Source organism: Callorhinchus milii, unplaced genomic scaffold, assembly GCF_018977255.1.
Source record: "Callorhinchus milii isolate IMCB2004 unplaced genomic scaffold, IMCB_Cmil_1.0 Scaffold72, whole genome shotgun sequence".
In the NCBI taxonomy this organism is placed as follows: Eukaryota; Metazoa; Chordata; class Chondrichthyes; order Chimaeriformes; family Callorhinchidae; genus Callorhinchus; species Callorhinchus milii.
In genome coordinates this window covers 186,326-202,244 of record NW_024704813.1, presented here as the reverse complement: position 1 = coordinate 202,244, position 15,919 = coordinate 186,326, and the positions used below count along the sequence as shown (strand labels likewise).

The following is a 15,919-nucleotide window of genomic DNA, read 5'->3' as shown; positions in this document are numbered from 1 at the left end:
CTGTATCTCTGGAAGCTCTTTTAAGCAGGACAGGAAACTGACTTCAAAGTTAGGATTCAATTGAGTATTGCTGGGTGAATTCACAGAAGAACACAGGCATTGTCTGCAGTAATTTGGTTAATATGTGTAAATGTGCATTGTTTTGATTGGACTCCAATAATAGGGAAGAACCTGGACCAATGCCTTGTGTATGTAAACGTGACCCTGAATTTAATGCTTGAAAGGATTTTGTACATTTTGATCTTTGGAGTGAATGCTGGGTTCACTCCGTGTCACATTGAGAAGTTATCTCTGGAGTGAGTGAGTCAGTGAGTCAGTGAAAAGCGTTATTTGTAGAGTTGGGATGTTCTTATTTGCTGACCCGAGTTTTGCCAGCTCCAGCAACAGCGCTGAATAACAATCAATTGGGAGGAAGGGTAATAGTCCTGCAAAATTTCGCAACACTTAGTGACCTTGGGACACCTCATGTTGGTTAGCCAGCCCCCTTCATTTCAAGCCAATCTGCAACTCATAGCCAAATCACAAGCAAAGCCAAAACAATCCGTATCTAGTCCAAGCTCAATTGCTCCAGACTTGCCAGCAGTTGCAGAGATGATGACTCTGTGTTGCGCCAGGCTGCAAATGCTGCGTGGATCGGTTTTCGAACAAACACGGTGCTTTGGGGCTTTTGCGTTGGAAAGAGTTCCCTTTGATCAACCTGCCGTGAAGGTGCAGAAAAGGCTTTTGAGTCTGTCGTCCGGGCTCCGGTGTGACGCTGCAGCAGACAGCAGGTGAGGCTCACACTTATGCGAAAACATCTGCTTTGACCCAGAATGAACAGAAGGTGTGATTTGTGTTCTAGGGTCTCTGTGACCTAAGGTGCTGTTGTTAGGGTTAGGAAGGGGAAGTGGAAGGGGTTATACAGTGGTAATAATCCTTGCATGTGACACACAGCCTTATCATGTCGTTGAGACGTCTCAAAGCGTTTTACGGATATATCATAAAGTGGTTTTGGCTGTATATTCCCGTGTGAAATGGAGTGACTGTGTATTTGTACCAGCGCTCAAAATATTACATGAGAATTTCAAATGGGTCAGTGTAATTTGTGCTCACTGCCTGTTGGAAACATGAGATTGAGTTTCACCATTGTGTTTGCTAAACGGGTTCTGTAGGATTTGTTTTTTTTCCTGTGGGATGTTACGGAAAATAACTATTTTCCACACTTTCAAAACGGCCCTTTTTATTTAGCATTGCATTCGCCTACGAAGGATCATTTTAAAAACGTGTTTTGAGCGGAGGAGACTGGATGTCGGTCCAGGCAGCATCCGCTTTAAGGGTGAACCAACGTGTGTAAAGGAACGCTACTGTATTCTTCCCTCTTCCAGATTGATCCAGAATGTAAGCAAATGAAAATGTATATTTTGTGGTTCATGCAAACTGCAAACCAGTTGGTGTGGTTTATGACATGACGTGAACCTTCTCCCACTTTACCTCCTACATTGAATTATCTCCCACACTGTCAAGCATCTGCTCTGCATAACTACAGAACGTTCAGTGTCTTTCATTTTAAGACTAGAAGCAGCTTCACTCTGGCTGAAAGTATCTTTTACTTATTTTCATGCCCTTCACGTTTGATTTTCTGGTGTGGCAAGGAACCAGTTTATCTGGATAAATAATTGGCAGAAGTTTTCAGTCACATTGACTATTTATTTTCACTTGAGCTCCATTGAAAACGCAAGCTTCTAATAGTACGCAGAGAGATTCTTTCATGTTTTGAACCCAGTATTTTAAATTTATGAGCTCTGACATGCTTCTAAATTGATATCAAAGTCCGTAATTGCAAAGGGTGTAAGAGCCACTGAATATTTCCTTTTCATGCAGGTTTGCTGGTAAATCACTGAGATGTTTTGCAAGCATCCTTGTAGATGACGCATTCCTTGGTTTCAAGGCTGCACGGGTCAGGGTTTTGATACCAACCTCATTGGGAGACAAGGATAATCTTAATAAACAGAGCAAAACACCAGAGGCTCAAGATTGCTCATGGTCTTAACCTTAATACCAGCGCGGGGGGAAATTTGCAGATCACAAGCTGTAAGGCACGGGGTTTGTGAACATTTTCTGTCCTTGGACTGGTTTGGATACTGTTTGTCTTCATTCCACAATCTTGAATTTTCAACAAATGGTCTTAAGGCTAAAACAATGAGCGACCATACTGTTTTATGAGTAAAATTCACTAACATTTCTCATAGACCCATGTGTGTTTACTGGTGTTTTATACTGATGTGCTATCATTCACCACCATGGCGTGGAGTGGAGTGTAGCTTAGTGGTTAGTGCACTCGCTTTGCAAGCGAGAGACCTGAGTTCAATTCCAGGCAGAGGGCGAAACCTTGGGCAAGTTTCCTTACTCCACACAGAACCTAATAATAATCCCTCCAAAACAAAAAACAATAATAAATTGGTCATTTTCAATCTACGACTGTTTGTGGGACATTGCTGTGTGCAATTGGCTGCCGCGTTCGCCCACAAATATACAGTCAATTCACTTTACAGTGTGTTCTGTGAAGCGCTTTGGGACGTCCTCCCGACGTGCAAAGCGCTATATCAAATGCAAGGATTATTACTATTATTATTATTATCTGAAAGAAACTCCACAAAGTCAGTGCTTTCACCCGGGTAATGAGCCGGGTTCATAACATTCAACGTTCTGCATGCGCTGACATCTCGTGGCCAGAGGTAAGTTTGTGATTATTGAGATTCCTCCTCATCACCACCTGTTTTTAGTTCACTCACATTAACAATATTCCTTATTTTCGATAAGGCGCCTCTCACTTTGGGAGGGTATCTTAAAGTGCTTCACTGTAAAGCGTAATGACTGTGTATTTTGCAGGCGAAATTTGGTGCAGTAGAGAGGTGATTTCACAGTCATCTGGAATTTCACTAAATATCTATAAAACGGGAGGGAGTTTATGCAATCTTTCTTCTCAGAATAAATAGTTTGGCTAAAGGTTGTGACCCAGTGGGCAAGAATTGGGTTTTCTGAGCCAAATAACTTAGCACATTCTGTATTCTCTTTTGTTCCCTTTGATTGTGGGGTGAATTGCATGGTACAAAATTCAGCTTTTTGTTCTCCCTGGGGGTTTTAATGTTCATTTTCCTGTTTCCACATGGCAGCCAACTCACTGATAAGGTGACAGTACACTTCATCAACCGAGACGGTGAAACTCTTACAGCAACAGCAAAGGAGGGTGACAGTCTGCTGGATGTTGTTATAAAGCACAACTTGGATATCAATGGGTTTGGTGAGTGTATAAAACACACACGTCTATAGTTTGTTGCTCAACATTTTTTTAGTGATGTTTTAAACCAAATCAGCAACTGTCATAAGGTTGAATTGGACATTGTTTTAAAGATCAAAGCATTTCATTAAAACAAGTGCATGGTAAGTTGACCAAGTACTGATTTATATAATATTATATTACTCCTGCTTTGTAGACAGTGATTCAATGCTACTCTGCGAGTACTGTAGGTTATTGATTATGCAATTTAGGCGTCAGGTTCGACCCCCAATTATCCTTCCTTCCCCACATCCGGTCCCTCACCAGCACCGCCTTCTACCACCTCCAATGCATCGCCCGTCTCCGCCAATACCTCTGCCCAAAAGCCGCTGAAACCCAGGTCCATGCCTTTGTCACCTCTCGGCTGGACTACTCTAACGCCCTCCTCGTCGGTCTCCCATCCACTACCATCCATAAAATCCAGATCATTCAAAACTTTGCCGCCCGCATTCTCACCCGCACAAAACTTCGCTCCCCGATCCCCCAGTCCTTGCCAGACTGCACTGGCTGCCTATCCCAGAGAGGGTCAATTTCAAGATCCTCACCCTTGTATTCAAGTCCCTGCACTCCTCTGCACCCCCCATCCTCTCTGACCTCCTCTCTCCTCAAAACAGTACCCGTTGCCTTCGTTCCTCCAGGTCTGGCCTCCTCCTTGTCCTCCTCATCCTCCGCTCCACCCTCGGTGGCTGTGCCTTCAGCCACTATGCCCCAAGGCTCTGCAACTGCCTTTCTCACTCCCTTCGCCTCACTCCCTCCCTTCCCATTTTCAGGTCTCTGCTGAAGACCTTTCTTTTCGATCGCGCTTTCGGTCACCTTCCTTCCCCTCCCCCTGGCCCCTCGCCCTCCCCCCTGGCTCGGTCCCGGGATCCGTTACTGTGAAGCGCTCTGAGACGCTGTCCGGCGTGGAGGGCACTACATAAATCCAAGTTGTTGTTGTTGTTGTTGATTATTGACCTGGCTTCTTGATTGTTGAACTTCTGTATTGTTACTCCTTACAATAAAAGATTATTATTATTATCATCAGTGTGAAGCACTTTGAGAAGTCCCCCTGATGTGAAATGCGCTATAAAATAATAATAATAATAATTCTTGCGTTTGATATAGAGCCTTATCACATTGGTGAGCTGTCTCAAAGCATGTATTTGTAAGCTATCTGATCCAGTTAATTCATTAACACTAAATTAAAATTTTATACGATTGTCAACTGCATTTATTAAGTTGTCCGTCTGCCACAGGTGCCTGTGAAGGAACCCTGGCCTGCTCAACCTGTCATCTAATCTTTGACGAGGAGAACTATGAGAATTTGGACAAGATCACGGATGAAGAGATGGATATGCTGGATTTGGCCTATGGATTGAGCGATACGTAAGCGATGCTTTTGTAATTAAGGCTGTTTCCTGAACCATATGCAGATTGTGTGCAAGAACCCAGTGCCATTCCTTTGAACTGCAACATGCTTTTAAAGGACCCAGTATGTTTCATGTGTTTATTGCCAGAATTAATCAGCTACGACTCTGAAACCACGGTCAGACCAGATGGGTTCTCAGTAGGATTATACAGGTTTGTGAGCCTGAGCCAAAATGTTCAAAGGCTTATTAACGATTTTCCGTTTCCTGTTTCCCCACATCAAGCCTTTCGTACCCAAATTGGCTTTGTGAAATAGCCGCCACTTTTCCAATTGAAAATCCTGGAAATGTCAGGAATTTCTGGTTGGGGGAGGGGGAGGGGGAGGGAGAAGAGGGGCAGGTGGGTGGATTCAATTGGTAGTCTATTCGCTGATAGAAAAATCTGTTCGTGCAAAAGTGACCAGTTTTTTTTGTTAAAAAGGTGAATTAGTCGCATGAAAACCCACTGTAACATCTAACATTGTTTCCATCCTCCATTTCACCAAGATCCTCAATTTTACTTAAAGTGAAGTTTTGCCCACCAAATATACAGTCAATTCACTTTACAGTATATTCTGTGAAGCCCTTTGAGACATCTCCAAGACGTGATAATGCAAAGATTATTATTATTATGATTATTATTATTATTATGTAGTCCTTGCAATGCCTCTTTCAATAACTGAGATAACAGGGAACTTAACTCAACATGCAAAATCGACCTCAATTAAGAGTCGAGTTGCTCAGGAATAAGAGGTAAACGGCGCAGACCATATTTTCCAATACAAACATCTGCAACAGTTTCGTAACAAAGGTTCGTCCTTGTCCTTTAAGCACGGCTATAATTGAAATACTGCAGGGAGTCCTTGAAATTATCTGTGTAGAGTTATTTTAAATACTGTACTGTGTAGCGTTAGACAAAGCAAAGTACAGGCATCCCTCAAAGAAGCAGGAAGCAGTAGAGAGAGAGAAAATGTTCAACACATTTTACAGAAGATTTACTTTCTCTTGTTTCTTGCTGCATTTTTCATTTCTTTTCAACACAAATTAAATGTGGGCGAGAACACGCTACATTATAATAATAAACCTTGTATTTGATCTAGCACTTTATCACGTCTTCAGGAAGTCTCACAGCGCTTCAAAAGAATATACTGCAAAGTGAATTGACCGTATATTTTGTGGGAGAAAAGCGTAGGCAGTCAATTGCGCACAGCAGTGTCCCACAATCAGTTGTGGATTGAAGTGACCGATTTATTTTTTAAGGGTGAAGAGCAGGGAATTGGGCTTGGGATAGATGGTTCAATGGAAGAGCAAATACAATGGGTCCAATCCTACAATGTCTGGCAGATTTCTAGGGTGTGGCATTTTTTTCTGAAACAAGCTGTTGAGCAGAAGTGGAGTTCAGCTGCTCAGGTCATTTCTTTTTTTATTTGAACGCATTTCGATTTTTATCTCAATGAAAAAAAATACAGAGATTGATCTCCCAGGACCAAGAAACCCCAGGAACAACCTGTCAACTAAAACGCAAAGAGGACCAAGCCTCTGTTTAAAATAGAAGCTTCCGGAACGCGTGCCGCCAGAACAGTTGCCGTAGTAAACAGGCGATTTAATCTTGTGAGCAATAAATGGTCAGTGACTTTCCTGAACAACTTTACACTCCAGTCTTTGAAGAGCTTTGAGACGTCACAACGATGTGATCAGCTGCTATCTCAAATGCAAGGATTATTATTATTATTATTATTATTATTATTATTATTATTATTATTATTATTATTATTATCGCCATTATTCTCCAATACCCACCCTCCTCATGTCTAACAACACTCCTCTCACAGTACCAACGCATCCCTTTTCCAGGTCGCGTCTGGGTTGCCAGATCTGCTTGAATAGATCCATGGAGGGACTGATTGTGAAGGTACCGAAAGACGTGGCTGATATCAGGAAATCTGTCGGTGCGAACAAGCAGTGATGCCTTGCCAACACCTGCCGCGCAGTGTGAACACGTATGCTCGACTTTGCCCATTTCCCTTTGTAGAATCTTGAAGAGAGGGACACTGTAATAATACACCAGTGTGGCCAGATCTGAGCAGGATCCAGTTCTGCCATTGCCAATAGAGGCAATGTCCGGTACATGCGGTTCGACTACACGGAAATGTATTAGCTGATTAATCTATTACAATGCAGAGTAGAGCCTCCCTGGTATGGCTTCCAGGCTCCCCACCCCACCCCTTCACGTTTGGTTGGCGGTGACAAAATCGTCACCGTTATATGTCACAGTTCTACAATGCGCAGAACCAGTTTAAGCAACGCTGCTGATCGCCATGAAACAAACCCAACAAGAGCATTGGACGTTCTTCACTGTGTCGATGTTGGTCCTTGTTAAGAGTTTCTGCGTGTGATGATTTGACATTGTTTCTACAGTTCGGGCCACACGTGCCGTTGACGAAAAGGTCTCTTTCTAGGCTCTCTTTTAAGCCTCTCGCCGGTGTTACTTCAGTTCAGATCAAGCTGCATAACTAAGGGAACGCTGACCTGGATGTCAGGTTTCGTAAAGCACTGTGCGGTTCATGACCACATGGATCAATCGTGCGGTGTGTTTGCAAGGTGGGGGGGGGGGTGGGGGCTTTCTGTTCTGAAAACTTGTGGTGTGTGTCTAGTTGACCAGCAGGGAGCAGTATAACGCAATACCAGTCACCATTCTGTCTGTGGGAATTACACTGCATTTACTACGTGAAGCTTTTACAACTTCACAACTATTAAACTCTCTCTCTCTTTCGCTCTCTCATTAAATACACGAAATGGCAATTAACCGCACCGTCTGCTGTGTTTTGTCGGAAGTAATGGTTTTTAGAAAAAAATTCTCGACAATGCTGATTCCTTACTTTGGATTCACGTCAGGAGGACGTCTCAAAGCTCCTCGCAGGATTTTTGTCGCCAAGTTACCGAGATCTGGGGAGATCATTTTGTTCCCTTTGTGCAGTTTTCCCAGTTTTCACATTAATTTGCCCACAAAATACACAGTCAATTCACTTTGTAGAATATCCTCTCTATCAGCCTCTCGCTGGTGTTACTTCAGTTCAGATTAAGCTGAATAACTTTGACGCGTCTCGAAGATGCGATAAGGTGCGGCATCAGATTAAAGGAGTATTATTATTATTAATTGCGTCAATAGTTAATGTGCAAATCAGAAATGTGACAATAATGCGACGACGGGGGTGGGGGGTGGGGGTGGCTTTGCAAGGGACAAAAGAACAACTCTCCCTTTAATATATAAAAGTACTTGCATTGGATAAAGTGGTTTATAATGTCCTAAAACTCTTCACACAATGAGCTGCCCCACCCCACCCCCTACTCTGCTGCACCTGACAACACTTGGGAAGAAAGAGGATTAATTTACCTGGTAAATACACTTATCGCGGAGGTTACTTCCCCCACCTCAGGAATATTAAATCCCCAGCCTGTTGGGATTCGATCAACAAATGGGAAAATTCCATTAAACCCATAGCCATTGGTTAAGTCCTCACCCCCCTACCCGGGTTTAAGAAGTGGACTCTTATTTCCACTTTGTTGTCCTCTCAAGGATAGAACAAGGGCTGTCGAGTGGCAACTCTTCCCCAGCTTCAGCCCACGATCCTTTTAGAAGTTGTACCATCTATGGAAAAAAAAGGTTGAACCCAAGGTACGTGCTGTGGAATGCCAAGCGCGCTTGCTGGTACAGATGCTTAAAATACCAGCAACCATTGCAATCCTTCCAGTTAACAACACTGATGGGAAACAGGACAAGTCACCAATGGTGTAAAAGAATGTGGCTGCATCAAATGAGACGTGTGGAAGGTTTAGCGTGACTATGTTTTATTGTAATAAGCCCTCCTTCGTTATCAACAACTCAGTTACACAGAAAAGGACAACAAGATGTTCCACAGCTGCCCAACAACGAACAGCTCTGTGTGTACATCAACAAGAGGTGATCGCCCCTTTACAGCACGGGACAGGCTCACGTCTACTGGCACTTCAGTGGGACTCGACAAAATAGAAATAAAACCCTTACTGATCCCCTAAGACCAGTTAACGTGGCTTGTGCTTAAATCCACGGTGGCCAATTTATGTTTTACTTCCGAATGGAAGTTCTTGCCACAAGCTCATAGTGCTGTTCCCAGATGTTGGGGAATTAAGACATACCTTAGCCCCCCCACCAAATGCCCACACTCGCCACCTAATAATTAACTTTTTTTTTTCCGAGGTTTCAACTGTGTTGAATCGGCAGCGGAGGAATTCTTGTGAAGGTGCTCGCTGTAGATGATGCTTCAGTGTGCTCAGTCCTAAATAAAAAGAGTTGAGATTGATTCTCGTCCGTGAGTTTTATCAGGAGGCATCGGCTGATCTGGGATTAGCGCAAAAATGAAACATTTCCATCCAGAAAATTCACTCCAATTTAGGAGTGCGTCTGAAAGGCCCGTGCAAATTTTTATTTTGGTTTGACACAACGCAATGGGATGGCCAAACAGTGGAGAGCTCCATAACTACATTGATTGGGACCAGCCCCAATTATAGAAAGGAATAACAGTGCATTAGGTATCAGGTCATTAGACCAAATAGAATGTACTATACTAGCCCCAAAACATCTTCCTTTAGGAGATAGGATGGGACTGTAGAACCCCAAAAATACTAGCTCTTCTCTCTAAACTCCTATTATACACAATGCCATTCCAACCCCCACAAAACGCACACAGTGGAAAGTCTTTCTCTCCCTGGTGTCTCCATCAGTACGAACCCTTTGCTCTCTTTCTCTCTCGCTCTCTCTCTACTACTAAACCTCGAACAGTACCTGATCTACAATTGTAAACTCAATTAAAACAGCCACCAGTTATAAACGGTCAGTTTCACAGATTGTCAGCAATTTCAACAAAATTTCAGCGGCCGTTTTGACGACCTTGTTTGGCTATCTCACTGGGGCAGAGGATGTGGTCCTCAGATTTACAATTGTAACAAACGTGTAAGTGAAGTTCAAGCATTTTTTTTCCCCCCCACAGAGGGTTTTAGCGAAAGAATGCTATTGATATATATATATATAAAAAAAAATCATCGGGGATGCAACTTTGTATTGTGGGTCGAATGATAACCAAGTTACAAGTCACAGCCAGTCGGCCCAGCTGGTTCTTTGGGAGAGAAGCCCATTCAATTCCATTGACCACCCCCCCCCACCCACCCCCATGCAAATTACTCCGTTCAGATATCTAACTGGTTCCCTATTGACAGCTGATATGGCTCCTGCCTTGAGTTGCTGTGATGTCAGTCGTCAATTATGAAAGGAGTTTTTTTCCCCTGCTCCTCACGTTGCACCGGTAGATCCTTTTGGGGGCCAAGCCAGCTCTGGCTCTCCCTGAACTTTCGACACCTGGAAACAGCACGAGGAATAACCCTGTATAAATGCGAAGTCTTGACTGTGATGCCAAGCAGAGAGATGCTCTGTGGGTGGATCAGCTGTCTGCCCAGTCTCCAGTTAGCACACCAGCTCACAATGCTCATGCAGACACCAGGCCACTGTAATAAACGATTACATCTGAATCACAAGAAGACATACGAAGCACAGCTCTGACGGGTTCCTATCCAGCATTACGCTGTATTGGCACGTTGCTTTAATTCATCACTTTAATAAAGGCTTCGACCTTTTTTTAAAAAAAAACCACGCAAATATTTTAGTGTCTGCCAGATGTAGTCGATAGATATATGGGTGCTCTATAGAATTCTTTGCATTGAGTAATACAATGTGATCAAAGTAACTATTAGTTGGGACTAAAAATCAATTGGCAAATCGTTTACAGTTTGAATCAGTATTGTACAATGCAACAGCCTCTGTTGTTCGTGCAGTGACAAATGAAACAATATTTTTTAATGAAAGAAAAAGTATAAACATCTTCTAGGACATTCTAGGGACAAAACCGTGTACCTTGGTATATATTTATATAAAAATCCAAACATTATACACAAAAAACGGAATGTACCAAAGCGACAGATAACAAGGCTGGGTTACCTACCTCTGGGGCTTATCAGGTGTGAGCTCTCAGCACCCTGAGCTCTCCTGAGAAGCAGAGGCAGCAAATGAGAAAGAAATTAAACAGCTCAAGGAATAACATGTTGGCTCAATGTCAGGTGTTAGAATCAAACAGATAGGTTTAAGGCAGATTGAAGCACGGGGGGGAGGAAGGAGGGGGTTACTACAGAGTGTGACATGATCACCTGTGATAACATCACGTTCCGTATTCCCCCCCCAACCCCCCACCTCTTTGCCCCCATAGATGATCTGCTGTGTAACGTGTAGGATAAGGATCGATGTGAAACACACACATGCTGAGGTCAGGAAGGTTCGGAGTGAGAAGCACTGTGTTAATACAGTAAAGGTCACATAAGTCGTATCAGTCGGGACCATAAGATTTAATATGACTTACGAGTGAAATCCGAGTTACAGGCAGGCCATATAAAATCTGATTTAATCAATCGTCTACACTGCACATGTAATTCAGCAGAGCTGCTAAGTGCACATGTGGTAGTAATGGAGGATAGGGGTGCGGTGTTATGATTTAGAGGATGATTAATGTGATAAGTGCAACGAAATCTAAGTGGTTTTGATGGGAAACTGAATGGGACGGACTTGAGAGCATGTATGACTTGGTCCGTTGTAAGATTTTAAAAAGGTAGGACTTATGCGAGTTTTACTGTATTAAGAGTCCGAGTGCTCGATGACAACCTATACGTGGCCATTCACGCTGGAGCAGTAGTAGTGTCTAAAAGTGTGCGGTTGAAAGTTGCAATACACATAACTTAGTAAAATAAAGAACATCTGCGGGATATACATTTCTCAGACATACGATTCCTCTGTGAAAATTAATTGTTCAAAGTCTTCTAACTGGGAGTCAGTGCACCGTCGGTTCTGCCACTCTTGTCTGCTCCTTATTAACTCGCTCTCCACCCCTGCCGCCTCCCTCATGCAGTTTTGGGCCTCGTTCTGAAGGAAGTATTGATGGACCGTGGTTTGGACGGGCGGAGGTAAGATAATGCGGATTCTGTGCCGTTTGCTGTTCGGGTTGTCCCGGTAACTTTGAGGACACACGGACTGAACGGAACAAGCCAGCGACTGTTCATTGCCCTGGGACACAGAATCCACGGACGACCCTTTTAGAAAAGCGTCCCCCGGTGCAATTTTTAACCTGCGCGTGGCGGACTGGAGGACTAACGGTGCGTTCTGACCATAAAAGACAGTTTGTGGGATGTGGACTTTCAGCGTCTGCACCGGTCGATTCAGACCGTCTCTGTCCTGCGTCGCTGACGTCTCACAATCGCCACCGCTGCCTTGCTCCTGCCCATCCGGATCTCCTCCGTGCTGGAGGGTTAGCACCTTCCCTGGCGTCATGTAGAGGGTTATTTTCGTGCGTTTCATATCCTCGCTGCAGGGTGCCTGTGTGTCGGGCGAGGCGAGCGGTTGGGCTGCTTTGGGACGAGTCGCCTTGTTTTCTGCCTCCCAGCAGCTCCCTCTGCTAGCTTCCTTTGTGTCGTTCTGGGCAAATGAAGTCCCTGTTTTGCCCTGTTGGAAGTAAGCCACACTGGTGAAGCTTTCCCCGTCCTTCCTTTGGCTTTGGGTGTCCATGACGAGCCCTTGACCCTCTGGACAAGACACTGAACCCTGTGGTACCTGAGCCAGATCTTCCCGCTCAGCCTCCAAGTCTGTGTCCCTCTCTGCTTCCTCGTCGTACCAGTCTACGTCGTCGAGGCAATGAGCCATCGAGCTCGAGGAGGCTCCCTGCAGTTTGCCGGGCATTTTATTGGGAGAACAAGGTGAGGACACCTGGCTTTTCCCGGAATTTCCGAACACAGTCTCGCTCCGGCTAAACACGGACGAGTCGGAACAGGAAAAGGCGCTGTCCACCGAGCTGAGTGAGGACTCGGAGGGGGATGTGGTGGGAGAAGATAGGCTGGATAAGCTTGATCTTGTCGATAGATTCATTTTGTATGAACTAGGCTGTATCAGCCTAGGATTAATCTGTGGGGATCTCAAATAAACATATCTGGTCTTATTTGAGCCGGGTCCCCTCCCGCCATCTAAGAGCTTCTGGCTTTCGATCTGCAGTCTCTTCAGCTGCTGAAGGTAATCAATGTGGCCATGAGTCATGGCGGCGTCACAGCTGTACTGGCGGGCGACAGGCTCGTGATGCAAGGCCAGGTGGTGGGCCAGGCAGACACTGGGCTCCGACGAGCAGCGATCTCGCGTTGACCGGATGCTCTGGATCCCAACAAGCGAAGAGACCGAGGAATAAAGAGACTCGCTTTCCAGCTGCTCGGAAAGATCGGCACCATCGCTATTCTCCAGAAGAACGTTTTTGCACGAGTCGTCATCGTCAAAGAAGCTCCGCTGACTCCACGTCTCCTTCATCTCCTCGTCAGGATCCAGCAAAGAGTCATTAAGGGCGATAAAGATATTGTCGTTCTGCTCCCCTTTTTTGACCCTCCTACTCTCCTGATCGGATAACGGGGAATCCATGTCATCGGAGGAATAGTGCTGCTTCAGCGAATCAACATCTGCAACATCAGAAAAATAAAGAGAAGGATTAGGACCTCACGATCAGAGGACACCAGGCAAAAACAAGACCTTTAGATTGTAGGAACATAAACCGTAAAGCAAGGTCAATACTTTAGGATTCGCTAAGAGGCAGAACAAGCGGATATAGGTTTAGAGTTGTAAATGCCATTTCAGGATAATTACTTTCAGGATGTTTTTTTATTCAGAGGATAATCAACGACTGGAACAGGTTGCCAGGAAGGCTGATTAAGGCCAGGAAACTGGACTCATTTAAAAAGGAACTCGATGCGTTAAAATGGATAATAACAATTTTTTTTAAAAAAAGCAGCAGCGATGAGGAGATTTCACTGACCCAGCGAATCTTCCAGATTCTCCTGCTGAACGTCCGTGGATCCCGCAAAGAGTAAAAGAACTTCATCACCGAAGATCCTGTGAGAGTTTTCTATCAGGTACTGTACCAGCAGGGCCACCTGAGAGAGACCAAGAAATCCCAAACTCAGCAACAATACGGTATTGCGTTTCTGTTTGCCCGCAGAGTATATTTTATACCATTCATTTTTTTAAAAAAAAAACTAAATCACAGTCACACTACTATGCAGTACATCTACACTTCAAACTGTACTGTTAGATCAATCACAGTCGCATTATCATATACATGGATCTATGTGGATCCTCCCCAACTACACACACTTATGATCATTAGTGTAATTGCGCACATGCGGTCAAGCTTTTCCGCTGAGTTAAAATCACCAAGTTTCTCCCCATCGGACCAAAGGTGGATCTTTGTGAAGAGGCTGTAAAGGATTCTCTGAGCATTGGGCCATTGACAGTGGCTGGAAGGTGTTACCCAGAGCGTGGGATTGAAAGCTATCATACCGATCCCCTGGACGTCTTGTACTGAATACAATTAAGTATTTTTAAATACAATTATCATCATTCTTCCACATGTTTCAGTTGTTGGTCAGTGCACTGTAGAAAAAGAAACATGGTGGGGGGTGGGGGGGGGGTGGTAACAGAACTTTGCGGTTCTGTAGAATTCAGGAAAAGAGAGGTGGGTTACCTTTCTTGTGGATTTACTCTCTTCCTCTGGGTCCACAGGACCAGGGGGCCACAGCATGTTGGGGGCTATGCAAAGAGCCAGGTTAAAAGCCGTCATCTGGTTTTCTTCAGACCTCTTCTCGATGCGATGGAGAATGGTGAACAAGTGACGAAGGAGAAGAAGATGTGCTTCGGGAAGCTCCTCCACGAGTCTGCAAGACATCGGGAAACCCGTTACTATTCCATCACTAAGCGCAGACCCAGTGTTTGGAAACAGCAAGATCTCTAAACTCATAGTATTTCTCTGCTTGGAATCACATATCCAGCAACACTACTGTCCACCTTACGCACGTACAGTGACACAGTCAGTCTCGGATCGATGCTTAGGCACACAATTACATCCTCAAAGAGGCACTGCCCTCACTTTTTCAAGGCTTGTATCTTTTCCTCTTCGTTTTCGTTCTCCGTTCCTTCCATCCACCTTTCGTACAGCTCAGACGAAAGAACGCTGCCGGGGATATTACGGAGAAAATCCTGCGCAGGAAAGTAATCTCCCGTCAGAAAATATTTATACGTGTTAAAAAAAAATCTTCCACGAGAAACACAGTTAGCTTCCAACCCCCACACACTCGCCCTTCACCATCACCATCAAAAAAAAACATACAAGACTTTTGAACAGAATATAATACCGTGATGACAGCAGCTGCCACAAAGACAGATTCTATTTCCATGTGCACTTCACTTCCAGAATTCAGTTTCTCCTTCAGCTCCTTACAGGTCTTGGCGTTGGCAGAGCGCCTGAAGATACCTTTGGTCGCGGGACCTTCATGGTATAGAAGCAGCAGCATGTCCTGGAGGAAACCACATGCGTCGCAGGTCAGAATGTGTCACAGCTCCCACAGCCAGTCAGTATTTTTTTTGGCACGTCACTAACACGGAAACTCTAGAGAAACAAAATTGACGCTCCTTTCTGGGGCAAGCAAACAAGTGGTGCTGCAAGCTCCTTTGGTTGCCGAAAGGACTGACACACAAAGCTCCCTTCATGGGCACCACACATACACACACACACACACACACGCGCAAGGGTCACTTTGCAGGCTGTATCGCGCAAGATCACAAAACAGGTTTGGATGAAGAGGGGATCTCTTTCTCGTGACCACCAAACTGAGGAGCATGCAGCTTTCTAAAGGGGCCACTTACCCTGATGGGCTTGGGGAGGGTCCCGTTCTTGCAGATGGAGGGCAGCGAGAGGCCAAAAAGCTTCCTCGGAATTATCGGAGATCCCGACTGAGAGTCGCTGTCAGCATTAATGTGAGAGCTACGGCGGAATGCCCAGTTGATCAACGACTTCTTCTTTTTAAGAGGCTTCGGAAGAGATACTAAAGATGTAGAAAGAAACAAAAAATCAGATTATGACTATTATGGCTAAGGTTTAACGTGCCAAGCATTTATTATTGTATTAACAATTCTCAAAGTGTAGGGATAATTGTAAGGCCAGGGCAGGTGGCAGAAGAGTAACAGGCGAATGGGTGAGAAACTTTCCAATATTCAAATTTGCACTCAGCAATGTATATACAGCAGTAATAACCGGCAAGTTGCTGGCTGTTGAAT

General features: G+C 44.6%; 2 protein-coding genes across 3 annotated transcripts in view; one reads left to right on the top strand and one right to left on the bottom strand.

The window, feature by feature from the left end:
* Nucleotides 1-560: 560 nt before the first annotated feature.
* On the top strand, nt 561-7,505 carry fdx1b (ferredoxin 1b). Its single transcript, NM_001292498.1, is given in 4 exon segments — nt 561-770; nt 3,153-3,280; nt 4,552-4,681; nt 6,556-7,505. Coding segments are annotated over 4 exon segments (549 nt in total). The 5' UTR covers nt 561-591; the 3' UTR covers nt 6,668-7,505.
* Nucleotides 7,506-8,533: 1,028 nt separating this feature from the next.
* arhgap20b (Rho GTPase activating protein 20b) overlaps nt 8,534-15,919 on the bottom strand; it is a 33,917-nt gene continuing 26,531 nt past the window's right edge. For both annotated transcript variants that reach the window (XM_007893442.2, XM_007893443.2), the window contains exons 10-15: nt 15,509-15,687; nt 14,998-15,159; nt 14,733-14,842; nt 14,331-14,520; nt 13,623-13,740; nt 8,534-13,269 (exon numbers count right to left, since the gene is read on the bottom strand). In XM_007893442.2, the coding sequence (XP_007891633.2) occupies nt 11,555-13,269; nt 13,623-13,740; nt 14,331-14,520; nt 14,733-14,842; nt 14,998-15,159; nt 15,509-15,687 (2,474 nt within the window). In that variant the 3' untranslated portion in view covers nt 8,534-11,554. The remainder of the gene's footprint in view (nt 13,270-13,622; nt 13,741-14,330; nt 14,521-14,732; nt 14,843-14,997; nt 15,160-15,508; nt 15,688-15,919) is intronic.